General features: G+C 43.5%; 1 protein-coding gene across 2 annotated transcripts; it reads left to right on the forward strand.

Moving 5' to 3' along the window:
* On the forward strand, positions 1–12,866 carry scinlb (scinderin like b). 2 transcript variants are annotated; one of them, XM_068701930.1, is made up of 17 exons: positions 1–110; positions 2,330–2,517; positions 3,761–3,915; positions 5,597–5,758; positions 5,954–6,103; positions 6,632–6,730; positions 7,236–7,368; positions 7,558–7,646; positions 7,762–7,977; positions 8,084–8,214; positions 8,406–8,496; positions 9,670–9,840; positions 9,926–10,100; positions 10,857–10,972; positions 11,096–11,173; positions 11,336–11,396; positions 12,038–12,866. In XM_068701930.1, exons 2-17 carry the CDS (start codon positions 2,337–2,339, stop codon positions 12,199–12,201), a joined length of 2,172 nt encoding a protein of 723 aa, XP_068558031.1. In that variant the 5' UTR covers positions 1–110; positions 2,330–2,336; the 3' UTR covers positions 12,202–12,866. The 2 variants fall into 2 exon arrangements, with proteins under 2 accessions (XP_068558031.1, XP_068558032.1); XM_068701931.1 differs by having other exon boundaries at positions 6,632–6,721.
* Positions 12,867–13,162: the final 296 nt, after the last annotated feature.

A 13,162-nucleotide genomic window follows, 5' to 3' on the forward strand; every position in this document is an offset into this window, starting at 1 on the left:
TCTACTACCCATTAAAACATAAAGACGCTCCGATCTTAGCCCACTCCCACATCCACAGCCTCCTCCAGCGGTTCTGCTCCTCTCTCCTCTGTGATTCATCTTGAAAAACTGTAAGTTCGCTTAAATGCAGCTTTTTTTGTGTGTGTGTGGACTTTGTGGACTTTGATTCATGTGACAAGCCTTTTGAACCGTGCAGAATTCCTCGGATTCGAGGCGGCACACCTCGCGTTGTTCAGCGATTCAACGATGATGTTGTTGTTTTTTTTTTGCTCGCGTGTGGCAAGTTCAGCGCACGATTGTAACGTTTGGAAGAGGTTTTTCCAGATGTGGAAAGTCTCCGTTCAATTTCTCCCCTCTGAGTCACAGCAGACAGCGAAAGCAGGAGATTAACCAGAAGGTTTCCATATATTATGGAAACACAGGCTATGTATTGCATTGCATATTATGGGGGCAAATACTCTGTTATTTCCTGTTTTTTTTTTGTTTTTTGTTTTTATCTCGTGAGTGAAACGGAGCGCACAAAACATGCGAAAGAAGTGCAGGAAGCAGCGGTTTGGATGTTATGTAACACAAAAAAAGGAGAAAAAAAAAAAAGAAGAAATTGTGCAAATCTTCTGTTCTTTTTTTTTATTCCTTAAAAGATTCACTTCTCCTATTACCTAAATAAGAGAAACACCCCTCACGGCCTCACCTCCAGTCTGACCAGTCACTCATTAGAGATGCTCTTTCCCAGCAGACATTCATCACCACAGACTTGCAGAGTTATGCAATTAGTTGCAGCAGTGCCCATTAACGGTGCAGCAGTGCCCATTAACGGTGCGTCAGTAGACCTCCATGGATCTTAAAGCGATCTGAAGGTACTGTTCGTGATGCATGCATTTACTGATCGGCCTCCCACAGGATGTCCACTGGGTGTTCTCTCTCTGCACTGAAACCTGAGCCGCTCATTAAACACACAGCCGAACAAACTCAACAGTAATATTACTCCTTCAGGTTGATAAGGATGATGCGTGGCTGTTTGGATTGTCTGTGTTTGGTTTGATCTTTTAATATCTCTCTGTAAATAACACGCCGTGCACAATGAGCATGTGCGGTGTGTAGTTACAGCGCAGTATGTGGATCATGGGATAAAGCGGCCTATGGAGTGTAAGATCGGAGTCTTACAGAAGTAGTGGACGGAGTGTTGCGTCGTTACAGTCGACGTCGGCCGGCCTCACTGCGGTGATAATCCTGCTGCTGCCAACCCCATTTGTAATCTGGCTCTTGTGTAATCGGGGGAAAACGTAAATCTGCTTAATCTCTCACTCTGAAGTTTATGTCTGCTAAATCAAACTTCCTTTGACTCCAAAAAACCCCCAGCTTTAGTGATACTGAAGAGGTTTACTGCACCACAGTTGGCTCACGAGTTTACTTTATTGAAGCAGTTTCCCAATTAGTTGTTACTCCGCTATAAACACACTCGATATGTACAGTGGTTATCTCTCTCATGTTGGGAGATGTATGATTAACAGATTAATGATGGTTCAAAGTTCCTGCATCCGTCTGGTTTCCATTATTTAAAGGAAACAGCTCAGACAAGTTTATGGTGTTTATACGCTTTATTTTCAGAATTGAAGATATTATGACTTGTCTCCCACATCATACAGGACTTTTAAATTAACAGGATCCACGAGGCCAAGAGTCAAAGTGACTTGTTACACCGCATATCTCTAAACTTTTAATAAAAATGAACCTTGTTATGTGTTTTGCGGCAGAATTTACTGACACAATTAGTAGGAGAATTTTCCAAACCTGTAGAAAAGCAATTTAATCCTCCACAATGATGTGCAAACTACAGAATATGAGTAATAGTCAGATTCAAATGTCAAATGGACTTCATGTAAGAGAATCACCCCAGCGATTTTACGTACGTGAATAGTCAACTGATGTGACAGCAGCGGCAATAAATCACAAAAAAAATTGGTTTAAGAACCAGTTTGTTTGGTTCAGTCTATTCCTTCAAAAGCCCAAGCAAGGTGAGAGGCCTCCTGTCAACACAACACATGTATTTGTAACCACTGTGGGGTTGTCTCTCCCAGCTGTTTTCCACAGTACCTGAAACACACAGTGATGCCAACTTGATCATTTTGTCGGTATGTTCTTTTCATTGTTCGCTGCATCTCTCTGTCTTCCTCTGTGTCCTCAGGCTGGTTCTGGATTTACAAGATTCCATTTGCAAGGCAAAAATATTCAAACCACTCACCGTCTTTTTCTCCGTCACCCTCTGGCCTCGTGCATCTCCATATTTACTCTCGTCCTCCTTCTTTCTCCATGTCCATCTTTCTCTCAGAGCCATCATGGTTTCCCATAAGGAGTTTGTGGGTGCAGGGAAGCAGCCGGGGCTGCAGGTGTGGCGGATCGAGAACTTGGACCTGAAGCCGGTTCCTAAGGCCCTGCATGGCAGCTTCTTCACCGGGGACGCCTACCTGCTGCTCTTCACCACCTCAGCCCCTTCATACAACATACATATGTGGCTGGGTAAGACGTGGACACATAGTGTGCACCACCCTATGGTGCAACATGCTAATAATCCTATATTTAACTACTAGAAATTAATGTCTTCCTGTTTATCTTGCTTCGTAAAAATGGCGTTATGCTGTTTTCAAAACAGGAAACAGTCTTGCGTTGCATTTTTTGAGAAATAATCACCAACACATTTGTCATTTTTACTGCAACGTGTTCTCAAAATGCTATTGCCTGGCCTCCCCAGTTGTGTTTGATAATTGTAATTTTACGGTTTTCATCACTTTTCTGAGTGGTTTATATGATGTGCTGAGGGTTTCTTCAGAATCCTATTGTTTTAAATGGCACTACAGTATTGAATCTCAAAGTGGGTAAAAGTACAGCGTTGTAATCATTTCTCTTGTTGAAGTCAGTCACAAACTAAAGTAAAATATTAACAATTTAAAACGAAAAGCTGATGCACGAGCAGTGCGTGCACATAGTCACACTAAAAACCTTCAGGCACTATGAGACAAAGGAGCGACTAAAGCCTTCTCATGTCCTTGCAACACCATAGCTGTGGTTTTGAAGTGGCTATAGATAAAATTAGGCACGCGATCTCAGCGCTGAAACATCTTCTGCTGCATGAGTCGCTGAAAATGTCTTCTCTAGGAGTCACAGCAGTTTGAGAAATCCCACCCTGCCGCACAGCTTCCCGCCTTTACAGAGCGAACAAAGACACCGACTACAAAGTCTTTTAATGCTCCGTACATTTTCAGTTAAATAACAATAACAGGGACTTCTGGAATACCCTGTGTTGCCACAAGAGACCGGCCCCTGCATGTTTTGTAGTGTTTCCTGCCAATGCTCCTCCGGTGCCAGCACACAGACTGCTCTTTTAGTTCTCTTCCGCCATTGCAACTGTCTGCAAGACGTTGAAGTAGAAATAACATGAGAACATACTGAATCCCTCTGTCTGGGATCCACGTTAGTCATGGAGAGTCGTGGGACGGTTGTGTTGTTGGGCCATCTGTCAGCAATAGCAGGATACAAAGTGGCTCTGCTGCAGATGTGGTTGATTCAAAGCCTCAAGTCGTGACTCAGAGGTTCCTTAAGGTCACTGCAGAAACTCACGGGCTGCAGTTCGCTCTGCTAATGTAAAATTACCGAAATGCTCTTACGACAAACTCGACTCTTTGAGCGTCCGTGTGATGCAATTAGAGAACGAAGATAGCGGAGGAAAAAAGACGATTTCACTATAAATGTCTCGTTCCTGCAGGGGACGCGTGCACGCAGGATGAGAGTGGGGCAGCGGCCATCTTTTCCACACAGCTGGATGACTTCCTGGGTGGTGGGCCGGTGCAGTACCGGGAGTTGCAGAACTCTGAATCCAACGCCTTTCTGGGATACTTCAAGTCAGGAATCAAGTACCAGGTGAGCTTCAGCAAAGACAACTTTGGACTGGTGGTTTTTCGCCACCAGGGGGGGGTAAACATTATTATTATTATTATCGTGTTAGAGTTGTCATTGTGAGTTTAGCCTCGCGGAGCTGCTAGCATGGCTCAAGTCTTGTTTCTTTTGAAATACGGCACAGATTTACCTCTTTAGGCCTCTAAAAATGACTCAAATGAAAGTGTTTTTAGAAGGTCAAATTAAAATGAACTGCTCACAATTCATGCATGTGCACCACGTGACGAGTGGCCACAAATAGACATTGTTATGTATTAAAGATTTACAAGAAAAGAGGGTTGGGGTCAGTGCTCTAGGTTAATGGCTGCATAAATGAGTCAACTCTAAAACTTTCTTTTGTTGTTGTTGTTGTTTTGTTGTAAACTTCACTATTAAAATATAAAGTGAGCAATGAAGAGGTGACAGTACATTTCTTACAGAATAAACAGTTATGATAGCAAACAAAATGACAAATGGAGCAACCGATCTGTCTCAGGACGAACTATATCTACAGGGCTTAATGATTGTCGGCATTTCGTGAACTTTGCCAAGGAGTTTTTTGCCAAGGAGTTTTAAAGGAGGACATTTTGAGAAACACAAGCGGGCCACTTTTTAACCGGCCATCTGTTTCACATTGCCATGAAAACCATCCAAACCTCCTTCTGGCTCTAGTTGGATATAATTAGCCCAAAGTCTTGTTTACGGCTTTCGCAAAGTTGGAGAATGGAAACTCTGCTCTGCACATGTGCAGAAACACAGTGTTCTTGAGAAAAAGAGTCGAGAGACAGAATGAAACCTCATTATCTCTTTGTGCTTTTTTGGTCACTCCACTGCTAAGAAACAATCCTGTCATTAAAATAAACAGAGCCTGCATTGTTACCAGGGACGTTTTTTTTAAATTTATTTTTTACTGCGTCTCTCTTGAGAAAGACGAACAGCGTCAATGTGGTTTTTGAAGAATCCCTGACAAGATGCTGACAAGACTCTGTGCCTTTGTGGGTAAATGCTGAGCCCTCAACAGACATTTTGAAAACAGGAACCTCCCTCCTTGTATCTGTTCCCATTCAGTGACAATGCTTGATCTAAAGTGTCGCATGATAAAAGAGTATCAAAGCAGCCCCATTGCTTTTTCTGTTGTACGTTCTGTTGCTCATCTGCAGTGAATCGTTTGCATGCCTTGTAAATACCTGTTTTGTTTAATGGCTTCGCTAAGGACGGCACATCACGAGACAACCCTGCCTCTCAGGTACACCGCTGCTGCACAGAACAGACAATGATCCTTCTTTCCAAAAGCAGGCATCATGTCGGTTTCACTTTTGCCATTTGATAAGTCTTATTGGCTTTATCTGTGATTCTTAGCACACGCTAATCTCACTATTTGGCAGCCCGATTTACAGCCTTTTGTCTTCAGAGGTTTTTTTTTTACTGTGTTGTGTTAAACTCATTGTCTCATGAAATCATCTGTGTCCATGCATCCTGCCTCAGACCTCTCAATAGTGCGTTTGTTTGGTGGTTGTAAACTTAAAACTGTGCGTGTCATGACAGATTTGTGCCGTTTTCTTCCTTTCACCGTTTTTTCACGTGTCAAACGAAGCCGCTTTGTTTTTTTTAAAAGGAAAGCTTGCCCTTTACATAACCTCACCTAAGTTATTATTTGTTGTCACAGAAAGGGGGCGTGGCCTCAGGTTTTCAGCACGTGGTGACCAACGATACGAACGTGAAGCGCCTGCTGCATATCAAGGGTCGGAGGGCCATCAGAGCAACAGAGGTGGAAATGTCCTGGGCCAGCTTCAACAAGGGAGACTGCTTCATTGTTGACCTGGGCCAGGTGAGTTGGGTTTAATCTGTGTGTGTGTGTGTGTGTGTGTGTGTGTAAGAGTCTGTATAGGTGATCATTATATACGGTGTATATTACTAATACTTATTGTGTCCCTGGTTGTCACCAAATCAATCAGCGCTGAAATCTAAGTGTAATAAGATTACTAACTTTAATGTCCGTTTCCTGTCTTTCGCCCTCCTGCAGGACGTCTATCAGTGGTGTGGCAGTGAGTGTAACCGATTCGAGAGGCTGAAGGCCTCTGGGGTCGGCATCGACATCAGAGATAACGAGAGAAATGGCAGAGCCAAACTGCACATGGTGGAAGAGGGGGAAGAGCCGGCGGCAATCATAGAGGTGACACACACACACACACACACACACACACACACACACACACACACACACACACTCCTCTCCTGGTATATCTCAGCATCACATTGAAGATTTCACTCCAAAGCTGATTACTCGTGAGCCGAAGCTATTGGCGTTATTGATGCATTTCACGGCCGGCTGGCGATTAGTCACCGTGGGAACGAGTGGACACAATGCTGCCCTTTATAATGTGCTGCTCCTGTGCCAAATCTGTGCCAAGGCGGTATTGTAAACACTTCCTTTACAACGAGTGAGGAGGGTAAACTCCAGAGAGGCCTAATGAAAGAGAGCGAGGACGGGGGGGGGGGGTTTAAAGAACATTTTTTAAATTCATCACAATTGTTTTGAATCTGATAAAAAAGCTGTAGAATTGTAGTCTGTGAAGAAAGTCACTGTCAAGGTTGTCGTGTCTTTACAACAACAAAAAAAACCCACAATTTGTAACTTGAGGCACAAGTGATGATTATGAGAACAAGAGGAGAACAATAATGAATTCCTCTGGTCGTGTAGGCTCTGGGGCCCAAACCCACCATTGCACCCAGTACTGCGGATGACGAGAAGGTGGACACCTCCAACAGGAAGAAGGCCGCCCTCTACATGGTGAGTGATGTAAGTGACAGCCCGTTATTGAACCCGTACTGTGTATAAAATATATATATATGTTATATGTGTGCATGTTCGACATATATGTGACTTTACTTTCTGGGTGGGAAATAAGATTTCCTAACCCACACTACAGAGGGATCTTTAAACTAAAGTAGGATTTGCAATGTAGCCTGATAATTGTGCTGCGTTCTTGTGGCGCTGATTTAAATTTGAAAATCAAAACTTGAATATTATACCCTGGATTACAAAGATGCCCGCATGTTTTATTTATCCATGGATTGATGAGTTACTGAACATCAGACTGTAAATCTTAAGTTTGAGGACTGCGTCAAATAAAGCTCATATGATAAAGTCCACACAATTACAAATTACACCTTAAGAATATGCATTTTCCAATATTGTAACAACTGGAGATGTTTTGAAGCTTGTTGAGGAATCATGTCCTCACTTCTCGGTACACACTTTGAGAGCGGAGCTGGTAGCTGACGCTGTCCCTCTGCTTTCGTAGATCTCCGATGCCTCCGGCTCGATGAAGGTGTCGGCCGTGGCTCCGTCCAGTCCCTTCAAACAGGCCATGTTGTCTCCTGAGGAGTGCTACATCCTGGACAACGGGGTGGACAAGAACATCTTTGTTTGGAAAGGTGCCTGTACAGCTTTACGGACTCAATAACGCAGCCGAAAAAAATGTGCAATTATTCTGCAGAATATGCTAATATTCATTAGGTAGTTCATGACCTAGATTGGCTCTCGAAGTAGCATGAGAGTTGAATGTTTTTTTTTTCCGAATTATGGCCTTCTCATCATGTCATGTCTTATCTGTGTCCAACCAGGTCCCAGGGCCAACATGGCAGAGCGTAAAGCAGCCATGTCCGCGGGGCAGCAGTTCATCAAAGACAAGGGATACTCCAATAAGACACAGGTAAAGCTGACGTGTGTCTCGCAGAAAAGCAACGTCTTGTTTCTACTGTTTCTGTTCACGCATATAATGCCATGTCAAAGATGCAGGTGATTACAAATCCCTCTTTCCCTTACAGCTCCAGGTACTTCCTGCCGGAGCTGAGACGACTTTGTTCAAGCAGTTCTTCGGCGACTGGAAGGACAAAGACGAGACCACGGGCCCCACCAAGGCCTACACCATCGGGCGCGTAGCCAAAGTGGAGCAGGTGCCCTTCGATGCCTCCTCCCTGCACTCCAACAAGGCCATGGCAGCCCAGCACGGCATGGTGGATGATGGAAAGGGCAAGGTCCAGGTACGGATGTTTCGAAAGCTAAAAAAAAAAAAAATTAGAGAGACCCAGATAAAACGATGTGGTGAGGTGGGGAGAAAAAAAAAAACGGGTGTGGTTTGGCTTTCAGATTTGGCGTGTTGAGGGTGAAAAGGTGCCTGTGGATCCCTCCTCCTATGGTCACTTCTATGGTGGAGACTGTTACCTCATCCTCTACAGCTACAGACTGGGTGGCCGCGAGCAGCACATCATCTACACCTGGTGGGTAAAAAAAAAACAAGGATCCGTACATGTGGTGTAATACAGTGGGAACTACAGGCTTGCTGTTGAGCATGTACGCACAGTTCCCCACCACGCCCAGAAATCATTCAGACTGTGTGTGTGTGTATGTGTGTGTGTGTGTGTGTGTGTGTGTGTGTGTGTGTGTGTGTGTGTGTGTGTTACTGTATCAGGCAGGGGCTTAAGTGCACACAGGATGAACTGGCAGCTTCGGCGTTCCTCACAGTGAAACTCGATGACTCAATGGGAGGAGCCCCGGTTCAGGTGAGAGCTTGTGGCGCTGATGCACCGCTCACCTTGACATCACATGTAAAGACAAGTTCAGATTCTGTGCAGTCCCATGGTAACCCTCGGTAAAGACTCGATACCAGACTTGGCTGTGACTCGAGGGTATTAAAGGAATAATAGAAATAATGCAATTAGTGTTAATTAGGGGTTTGAGTCTGAATATGACTTGTGGAAGGTGAGTAGGAAGCTACAGCCAATAACATTTCATGTCTACTTTCTTAGTAATTAGCTCATTACATTTATTTCTTTTAGTTCTTTAGTTCAGCATAATGTCTGGCTACCTCACGCTAGCAGCACCGTGGAAAATAAGACTTATAGTGATTCTCAAAAATCTATTAAACCAAAGTATTACAGAGGATTAAGTACAGCGGATCAAAATAAACAATCTCAGTCATAACTTCAGTCTAAAAACAACCAGCCTTTGGACAACCAGCAGAGGGCAGTGTCACTGTAATGTTCCTATGTCGATACCGCTCTACTGCACTCCCATACTTAACCACATAATCATTTCAGTATTTACTTCATTGCCATAACAAGTGCTGCCTCGTCGCCAACTAAAATGTGAAGCTTAAACTCCAAATTGGAGCAGTTATTTCAAAAATATTTGTATTTATTTGACCGTTAAAGACATCAAAACATTAAAAGACTCACCAGCCCATGACCCCTTATAACGGTGTACGGGTGTTTGTGTATGCTTCAGCACATTTACTACAAAGTAAATGTAGTTTAAATCTGAGGTATACAGCGTTTGTAATCCATGCTGCTGTGTTTGACATCCCACTCCAGGGATCCATTGATTTTTGCATTTCCTTAAGTATTAAACCGTATGAAAAGTTGTGCAATCCATCACAGTAAACATAAACATAAATAAGTCTTTACTTTAACTGCATTAGCTGTACATTAATAAAAAGTAATGCAGATGGGAATTTAAAATCTGATAATTGATTTTCAGATCATGCAGAAGTGAATGGCAAAATACATTCAAAGAAACTTTAAAATACATTGAATGCTTTCAATGATTCATTTTGTAAATACATTGGCATGCTCCTTTAGACATAAAGGACTGTTGTCTGTTGTTTCTTCACTTGATCACCTATAGAGCCACTATTCGTCATGGTGAATTATTTTTTTTTAATGTCCTCGTCGTAGGTGAGAGTGACTCAGGGTCAGGAGCCTCCACACTTGATGAGTCTGTTCCAGGGCAAACCCATGATCATCCACATGGGGGGAACGTCACGCACAGGTGGACAATCGCAAACCGGCAGCACTCGCCTCTTCAACATCCGGCAGAGCTCTTCCCGCGCCACCCGAGCCGTGGAGGTGAGCCGCCTGCCAGCTGCCAAAGGCTTTTGTGTTGTCACACCCTCGGTGTCCACCTCTTACCCGTCTCCGTGTGTTCTCTCAGGTCGAGGTCTCGGCGTCCAACCTGAACACCAACGACGTGTTCGTGCTGAAGTCCCCGAGCGCCTTCTATGTGTGGCGGGGAGTGGGGGCCAGTGATGAGGAGATGCAGGCTGCCAAGCATGTGGTGGGCTTCCTGGGTGGCAGTGCCAAACCAGTGTCCGAGGGCAGCGAGCCAGGTGGGTGTCCTCTGAAGACCAATATAGACTATTGTATGTAAAAATAGGTTTTTGCTGAGGCTGATGCTATTAGCACCCAGGTGTCAGAGGACAACAATACTATTTACACCCAGGCGGAATAGCCAATGTGGGATGAAACTCCTGATCTTCACCCATTCATCCACCACAATCCTACTCCCTATGAATACTTTGTCACTGTTTATACTAATATTTCTGTTATTGCTGCTAATTCTACTAATCTTTCAAAAGGCTAGCTAACTAATGCTAAATTGAGTTGCATATTCAACTTGGCCGGGTGTAAATAGATGCCGTGTGACTATTCTCACCCGGTTGCAAATAGATATAATATTTACCTTCCATGAAACATAAACTGGAACGATTAGTAGGGAATGCGTCTGGCTTTGTTTGTCTGCCCCTGGGATGATTGAAGAGGGAGGATGCGTCATCATGCTCATTAGTCTAATGGCTGCGCAGTACTTTAAAGCCAAAAGTTAAATGAAAAGCAGTTATACTTTATCAAAGCGTTTGGATTCATTTCGACATAACTCATGCTGTATGTTGCCACGAAGATCTAGCTTTTCTAACAAGCTATTGGCCCGATGACTGATAGGCCTAATGAGATGTCGCGTTCCTGGTCTGATGACGCATTTGGTAGCTGACTGGCCCAAAGAGCAGCAGCATCAACCTTTCCGGTTCACTACCGGATATAAACAAAACAAAAAGCACCAAATGTTGTATCGTCTTTTTCCCTCTCAGGTGATTTCTGGGCGGCGCTTGGCGGCAAGAAGGATTATCAGACCTCCAAGAGTCTGCAGAACATGGTGAACGCCCCGCGTCTGTTTGGCTGCTCCAACAAAACTGGAAGACTCAGTGTGAGTGAAACGACACGAGTACAATTTGTTGTTGCTATCGAGGCTCATATGCTACAGATGTGTTATGTTGGTTTAGCCTATCGATGCATTCAGACTGAATTTTCTTCTGCTCCGTCTTATCAGGTTGAAGAAGTACCAGGGGACTTCAATCAGTCAGATCTGGCCATTGATGATGTCATGCTCCTGGACACCTGGGACCAGGTAACATGAGGCCTCTGTCGTCATCATTAGGGCTTGCAGAAACATGTTTGGTGTGTGAAATGCCTTTATGGAGTTCAGAGGCTCCGCAGACTCCACAAAGGCATAGATACTCTTAAATCTCTGGACTATTGGAATGGCTGAATGTGTTTCTTTTCCCTGCAGATCTTCCTTTGGGTTGGCAACGAGGCTAATGCAGAAGAAAGGACGGGAGCTCCCAAAATAGGTTTGTTGCTTGAACCCTAAAGAAAGAAACATATCGTCCACGCAGATCATATATGTCTTGTTTCTAGAAAGTACTATCGAGTCATAGCTGTTGTGCTTAATTACAATATTTCAACTATTTTCAAAGTCTGTTGAGATAATTACCCATGCCCTTCTTAAATCATCCTTTCAGGGTAAGTGTCACAAAAAAAGGGTGCTACCAGTTAGTAGGCATCTTAATTAAAATACGTTAGACGTGTGTTCACTAATCCCAGAGACTCTCAGGACAGTTAGCGACCTTTTTGTCTTCCTGGGCACATTTTTCTAGGTGTCCACCACAGGTTATGAAACCGTGACAGTATATAACATTATATTAATGAGGACAATTTAAAAAAAAAAAAGCATAATATTGAGCTTTTAAGGTCTATTGTACATACATGCATGATTATATTCATGCCTGCTATGTGATATTCAGCTACAACATCGTTAAGCTGCACTGATCAGTATTTTTATATGAAGCTCTATTGAGCTTTTTTTTTGCATCTTTTGGGATAATTTCCTGTTTTTTAAAGTCTGTTGTCTGTAAAGTTGTGACTATTACATATTCTCTCAAAGACTGTCTTTCCACCTATCGATTCCTCTTGTCTACTTCTCGTCACGCAGCAAAAGACTACGTGGACTCAGACCCGTCTGGTCGCAGAGGACTGCCCGTCACCACCATCAAACAGGGAGCAGAGCCTCCAACGTTCACTGGCTGGTTCCAGGCCTGGGATCCCAAGATGTGGGAGACGGATCCGCTGGACAGAATCCGTGCCCGTTTCCAATAATAAAACTAAAGGCTCTTTCTACCAGTCTGACTCCTTGGCTGTCCAGCATCTCCTAATGCAACTTCATTTATCTTACCTCCAATCCCTAAGTGCCAAAAAAAACAATGTTATCGCTGTTATCAGGTCGAATGGCTGCCTCTTATGCCTTTACTTCATAAACAGGAATGCATCACATCGGTAGTCAAAGGACTTCCTGTCGCAGCATTATCTTTAATTGATAGTGGTTTATTGATCTGTTCCATCCAGCAGCACGTCTGTATCTAAGCCCCTGTTATGAATAAGAACATAAGGAAATAGGAAAGGAAGCCATTTTAGACAGCTGGAGATATCCTCTGTTTCTCTCTGCTCTCTTTCACTTCAGAAGACAGCGTCATGCTTTCCTTTCTGCTTGTCTCAACAGCCTTGTCTTTCATAATGAACTAGTGTGTCACAAACAGTTCACTCCATTACTACGTGGTATTTACATGTGTTTTATCGTTGGTACTGGGATGATGTACACTTCCTAGAAATTGCATGTTGCTTTTTTTTTTTTTTTTATCATATTCTGTGCTTGTGAATTTTTTTTAAAGGCGTACAGCGGTATGTGCGCGTGTCCGTTGTCTTTATTACTTGACCCTGAAATGCTCACGTGGATGGCTTTGAATAAAACTCCCAAGTATTTCAAACCTGTGGTTTCTATTTGATCGTTTCCGGGGGCTAATGAGAAAAGGAATCAGATTAATCCTAAACCACCAGCTCCGCCAGCATTTATAATTTATATTAAGCGTACGGAAACTGTCAATAAGCCAGCTCTCACTAAGTCTCTCTTCTTCTCTCGGGAAGACAACATGGGCTCTCGTTTGCAGTTCGCAGCATCTGTCTAAGTAGGAAGACGACATGAAAAACATGGGAGACATGAAAGCTCAGTTCACAGCTGTTCACATACTTGTTTTGAACGTACTATTCATTTGTTTGTTCATCA

This window comes from Cebidichthys violaceus, unplaced genomic scaffold, assembly GCF_023349555.1.
Source record: "Cebidichthys violaceus isolate CVI_PGR_0920_01 unplaced genomic scaffold, fCebVio1.0.p SCAF_8, whole genome shotgun sequence".
In the NCBI taxonomy this organism is placed as follows: Eukaryota; Metazoa; Chordata; class Actinopteri; order Perciformes; family Stichaeidae; genus Cebidichthys; species Cebidichthys violaceus.